General features: G+C 37.5%; 1 protein-coding gene across 1 annotated transcript; it reads right to left on the bottom strand.

Annotated features, from left to right (window-relative positions):
* Positions 1-1,126: 1,126 nt before the first annotated feature.
* vatg1 (Vacuolar ATP synthase subunit G 1) lies at positions 1,127-3,161 on the bottom strand. Its single transcript, NM_001165176.2, is given in 3 exon segments — positions 1,127-1,863; positions 2,064-2,164; positions 2,985-3,161. Coding segments are annotated over 3 exon segments (357 nt in total). The 5' UTR covers positions 3,067-3,161; the 3' UTR covers positions 1,127-1,689.
* Positions 3,162-6,629: the final 3,468 nt, after the last annotated feature.

The following is a 6,629-nucleotide window of genomic DNA, read 5'->3' as shown; positions in this document are numbered from 1 at the left end:
CACAGCCACAAAGTCATAAACCCCGCCCATTTCTACAATTTATCTTCTTGCAATATGATTTAAACCTAACATTTAAATTAAGACCAAAACTCATATTTTGTTTTCACGATTTTGTGGCTGTGGTAACTAGTAGAAACCCCCCGCCACATGGCAGCCCGAACGATGACGCGATGTCGTACGATGTCGACATGTTATAAACCTACATGATATCGTATAACATCTGTGAATTTCATGTTACCATCAAAAAACAAACATGTGTACGTTTTCATTTACAGATATTCTCAATGTGTGTATTTTAGAGGTGAACTCTTACCTGTAGCCACATTACATGTTAATGATCAAAAGCATACTGTAAATTAAAAATCAATGTTGGGGCTCCCAGTCTAAGGCACTGCGTCTCAGTACTAGAGGCGTCACTACAGACCCTGGTTCGATTCCCGCCTGTATCACAACCAGCCGCAATTGTGAGTCCCATAGGGTAGCGCACAATTGGCCCAGCGTCTTCCGGGTTAGGGTTTAGCTGGGTAGGCCGTCATTGTTAATAAGAATTTGTTCTTAACAGACTTGCCTAGTTAAATAAAGGGTAAATAAAAAATGATCAAACTGAGAATAATTTGATGTACTAAAGCTATTGTTTGAGGAAATGAGCATTCTTTACCTAAATCAGTTCTGAGATTACATGTATATATTGGGATGTTGTAGTGTCCTCTGGAGGATAAAAGTGGTACTTTATGAAGTACTTTGAGCACAAAAGGCATGTAAACTCCGCAGGGGCAGCTATATCAAGATTGTCAATGTATGATGTCTTATCCAGAAGTCACAGACATGGCTGCAGTTGTTCTGCTTTCTTTGGTCTGTTCCAGTATTCCTGTATTGGGCTGCTGGACACGTCTGGTCTGGTGGAACCAGCCTTATTGCTGCATTCACCATTCTATTTCAGTGAACAGAGCAATCAGGCTGGTTCTAACAGTCTAGCTAAACAACATACCACAGGGCACTTGGGGTGAGGAATCTCACAACCTCTAGCAAATTCTACATTAGCTGTAGAATTTAGGAAATAAATTAGGAAAACAGGATATGGTCACTTCAGTCACTCAAGAATAAACCACAAGAACACTATTATATTGCTGTGAACAGAGGAACATCCACTATACAGGATAATATATTCATAGAGATTAAAAATCAAATTGGGACAGCAGGGAAACATTCAAACAAAACAGCAATCTTTTTTTTCCAGGCCTAACAGTCCATTAAGTGAAATAAGCACTGTATTTTGGTCTCCACAAATAAAACGAACAATATGTCCATATTAATAAACATTGCACAGAAAGACACACACTAACCTTTACATAAAAACCTTGATACTACAAGCGATGAAGATGGGAAACAGAGACACTGCATAAGACCAAAAGAACCTCTGCCTGCTTTGACTAACCAACAGAGTGAATATGCTTTATATTTTACTGGACAAAGGTATACCTATTTGAATCATATACACATCTGTTGATTATATTTATAGAGAAAATAAACTTGTGGGTATAGCATTAAAGTTATGAGCAGGCAGGCCAAGAGGTTTGCACCATGCATGGGTGTAGTAGATGTGTCAATGAAGCATGTGTCAACTGATGGCAGTGCAATGAGAGTGTCTCAGTGTTTCCTTAGTTTAATAAGGGGTTGTGATGAGGGGGTTTAACCAGCAAAACGGTAATTGACATGGATCTCTGGCTTGATGTCACACACCATCTTAAGCAGGTTGCCCAGCACCCCTTCCCGGTTCTGCTGGTAGCTGGTCTGGATGCTACCCATCTTCCCCACAGTCTCTTTGTCCACCTCTACAGCAGAGTTACCATGGGATCCAAGAGCCTAATGGAAAAATTGAAGACCGATTTAGGCCACCTTACAAGACAAACCACTTCAAAACATACAGTAAGTATTAAATAAGTTATTATATGGCCAGTGTTAAGGTCTTATCAATTTAGCTACCAACTACAGTGCCTTATGATTAGGAAAATATGACTCATGTTTCCCATTTGCAAATGAAAACGGTCCCCCCAGTGTCTCACCGCAGCCTCCTTGGTCTTAAAATCCTTCTCCCTCTGCATACGGTACTGCTCAATCTCGGCCTGGGCTTCCTCCTTGGCCTGCTTCAGTCGACGGTTCTTACCTGATCAAACAGAATAAAAAATCTGCACTTAGGCCTAGTAAGTGAAATAAACATTGAATGGGGAATTGAATCAATCAAGTTTTCCCAACTACGCAGTTTGTTGTGTGGTTCCTGACAAAGTAGGAAGTGAAATCATATGGTTTCATAGGGAAATGAGACTTAGTGAAAGAATTGTGAGGAAAAAAGCAAGTAGCCTACTGTCAAGACAGATTTTAAGTCTAGGCCTAGTCTGGGGCTAAAAACCATGTTCAGTGGAGAATTTCCATTTAAGTGTTTAGTCCAGAGGTAGGCTAATCGGGGTCTGGGAAACCAACCGTTGGAGTTAGACTGAAGGGTAAAGGATACATTTAGATATCAATTTTCCCTTTAAGACAGGCAACTTTTTTTTTAAACGAGCTCCGACAGGGAAACAAAATAATTTTGAATGGTCACCCAACTCGGAATTCCAAGTAAGGAACTGGGGCCTCTTTCTAAAGCTCCGACTTTCCGACCTGAAGATTACTGACGAGTTCACGGTTGTCTTAAACGCCATTAAATCTATACAGGAAGTTTGTCCGAACCTAATAGCGCAGCGGGTCGGATCTGCTGGCTAGGTAGCTAGTCATCTTGGATTGAAGGCCTTGCCATCTTCACACTTTGCAGTTAGGAATAAATATATATGTTGGCTGTCAAATCTGGGGTTTATTACAGTAGCTGATAGTTACAATTTTACTTATGCCATTAAAACTAGTTATCTTCCAGAAACAATGTTAGCCAATCAAGCTAACGTTAGCTAGCTTAGTTTATCTACGCCGCTGAATGACAGCAGATTTTAACTTACGTTTGCGGGCTTCTGCTACTTTTTCTGCAGCTCGTTTTTCAGCTTGCAAAAGCTGCTGGATACCCTGGGACTGGCTTGCCATTGTTTAGTTCGGAGAGAGATAGACGGACAAGAATATGTGGTTCCTCCAGCTGCTGGTCTGTGTTTGCAGCGAAGGTTGGTGAATTTACTGCAGTCAGCTGACAGCGCGTCACATATAGAAGGGATAACCCTGACACTTCCAGTCGCGTGGAGTGCGAGAGGGTGAAACTGGGCAGACATTCTGCACAGTTTCTCATCGATGAAACAACTGATCTCAATACATTTTTATTTCCCTAAAAGTAGATTGTCACGAACAGCGCAATACGTTTTATAGACTTGACGCTTTGCCAAAGTTCCCCCAAAAATTGCGATGTTAAGACGGCGTGGAGGTTGAATTGAGTTTGTGCACACACGCACTTCAGAGGAAGCCTCCCCTAACGGAAATATACTTTTTTTTTTTCTAAACATTTATTTTATTATTTTCCCCTAACGGAAATATACTTTTTTTTTTTAAACATTTATTTTATTTTATTAACAACAAACCAATACATAAAGCGCATGAGGGAACACAAGCATACATAGATTACAAACAATGGACAATCGAGCTAGGGGGTACAATATCACATTACAATTACACAAGGACCTTAAGGGACATGCATATACTTACAATTCTAACAGCTTTTTTGTTAGTAGAGCATTTAACCGTCTTAAAATACAGTTCATTTTCTTTTTGTAGGGTACGAAAATGTGGTTTTCTGTTTGTAAATTTACATTTGTGTATATGAAATTTGGCCAAAAGAATAATGAAATTAATTACATAAAAATGCTTCAGCTTATTTCTATTGTATGTAAAGAATCCAAACAGTACATCTCTCCACAATAGTGTAAAATCTTCATAAATGTGTTCAATTATAAACCCACTGATGTCTTGCCACAGTTATCTTACAATGCCAAAAAATATGCAACACTGTTTCTGGGTGGTCATTACAAAGGGAGCAATTTGAGTTGATGTTTTCCTTAAACCTCTTCGTATAGTGGTTGGCAGGATAATATTTATGAATAATTTTAAAGGAAACTTCCTTAATTTTGTTAACAAGTGTGGCAACTTCCAAACTTTTTTCCAACAGATATTATCAATAAATCCATTCCAATAAGGCATGACATACAACATCCTACTGAAACAAGGTTGGTATCACTCTGTTGTTGAATGGACCAAAAGAGAAACAAATCTTTCCTACTGATGAGTCAACAGGGTCAATAGAAGGTAGGCTCTGAGGGTCAGGTCTTGACACGTTCCTGAATAACATAGCAACACCTGAGGGAATGGCATCTAAAACAATTGCAAAATCTTTAGGTGTTACAGGGACCTTGTAAAGAGATAATAATTCTTTATAACTGAGTAAAAGACCCTCTGCATTTACCAGTTGGTTGACCAATAGGATATTATTTCGGAACTAATATTCTAAAAACAAATTAGTATTTTTATACAATATATCCCGATTATTCCATATATAATATCTGTGTGGAGAAAAGTTGTGTTCATAAATTAAGGACCATGACAAGAAAACCTGCTGATGAAAAGCAGAAAGTTTCACGGGAACTTTCTCAATATTATAATTGCAAAACAACATGAAGTTAAGGCCACCAAAAGTAGAGAAGACATGATGAGGAATAAAATTCCAGATAGAAGTGGGTCTTCTTATGAATTGTTTTATCCAATTGATCTTAAAAGTATTATTTAAAGTAGAAAAGTCCAGAAAATTCAGTCCACCATTCTCATAAGTGTTCATTACAACAGTTTTCCTAATGTAATGGGTACGGTTTCTCCAAAGAAAGTTGAGAAGCATCTGGTCTATCTCCTTGCTTATTTTACTGTCAAGATATAAAGATAGAGCACCATATGTTAGTCTAGAGATACCTTCGGCCTTGGTTATTAGGACTCTACCTTTTAAAGATAAGTCCCTCTGTTGCCATTGATTTAGCTTCTTCTGAGTTTTTTTTAATAAGAGGGTTAAAATTTAGTAAGCCTCTACACTTCTGATCCTTTGTAATGGTTATGCCTAAATATATAAGTTATTCTTTTACTGGAATACCATAATATGAAGGTGTCACACAATCTTTGACAGCTATGAGGTCACATTTATTCATGTTAAGATATAGACCAGACGCTTTGGAAAAGGATTGTATCACATTGATCGATATGGGAATTTGGTTAGCGTCTTTCAGAAAAAGTGTAGTATCATCAGCCAGCTGGCTTCCAATAATTTATTTACCAGCTATGGAAATACCTTGTACAGGACTATTATTTAAAGAATTTGCAAGAAGTTGGGTGATTAATAAAAACAGGTACGGAGAGATAGGACAACCTTGCCTAATTCCTCTCTTTAACTCAAATCTAGGTGAGGTGCCATATTTAATTTTGATAGAGCTGTTACCATTTGCATAGAGAGTCTTGATAGCCTTACAGAAAAAATCCCCAAAGCCAAGTCTCTCAAGGGAGTGGAAAAGAAACTGATGCTCTACTGTGTCAAATGCTTTATAAAAACCTACAAATAATATGAAGCTATCCTCAGTTATTAGGTCTGAGTAGTCAAGTATGTCTAATACTAGTCTGACATTGTTAGAAATATGTCTGTTCCTCATGAAGCCAGACTGTGTTTCATCAATGATTGCATCCAAGACTTCTTTAATTATTTTTGCAAGTAGTAAGGCTAATATCTTATAGTCATTATTAAGAAGACAAATTGGACGGCAGTTATCGATGAGCAGCACTTCTTTTTAGGCTTAGGTATCAGTGTTATTAACCCCTGACTCATTGTAGGAGGGAGAACATTGTTTTTAATACTCTCTAAAAATACTTCAAATAGGAAGGGAGCTACTTGTTCAGAAAATGATTTGTAAAATTCTGATGTAATTCCATCAACACCTGGGGATTTATTGTTCTTTAGATTTTTGATATACTCTATAATCTCTTCAACTTTGATGGGTTCATCACACTGTTTAGATTCTATATCACTGATAGAGTGAACATTATTCAGTGAGTTAAAAAACATATCTGTGGATTCCTGACAGTACGTACAGCTATACAATTTTCTGTAAAAATTGCTACAGTATTTAGCGATTAATTTTTGGTCATCTGTAATAACACCATCAATGTTTAACTTATGGATAGTGTTATTTTTAGAGTGAAATTTCTCAAGTCTAAAGAAATAGGATATTAATATATTTATATATTATTATCCAGTTTATTTTGTAACTCAATTAGTTCCATCTTCTCCTCCCCGAGAGGTCGGCTGGGGGCCTCTGAGAAAGGGAAGTTATCTTAATGATCACCTTTTCCTCCTCATCTCTTCTGGTCTTAGCAAGATTACAACCATATTTTCTAAGGTATTTGGACACCTCAAATTTAAAGAGCTCCCAGTTCTTGCAATAGGATTTTTCTTCACAAGCCCTTTCCCAAAAGTGTGAGAGCAGATCTTTAACCTCAAATTTAACTATATCATTATTTAATAATCTATTTAGCTTCCAGTAGGATGCCCTACCAAAGTTAGTATGAGGGGTAAATATTTTGATATCAATGTAAATAGCCCTATGGTCTGTGAGGGGAGTAGTACAAATATTTGT

This window comes from Oncorhynchus mykiss, chromosome 5 (assembly GCF_057628025.1).
Source record: "Oncorhynchus mykiss isolate SJ-2025 chromosome 5, ASM5762802v1, whole genome shotgun sequence".
Classification (NCBI taxonomy): Eukaryota; Metazoa; Chordata; class Actinopteri; order Salmoniformes; family Salmonidae; genus Oncorhynchus; species Oncorhynchus mykiss.
The sequence above is the reverse complement of the archived record's forward strand: the minus strand, read 5'-3'. Positions and strand labels throughout refer to the sequence as shown.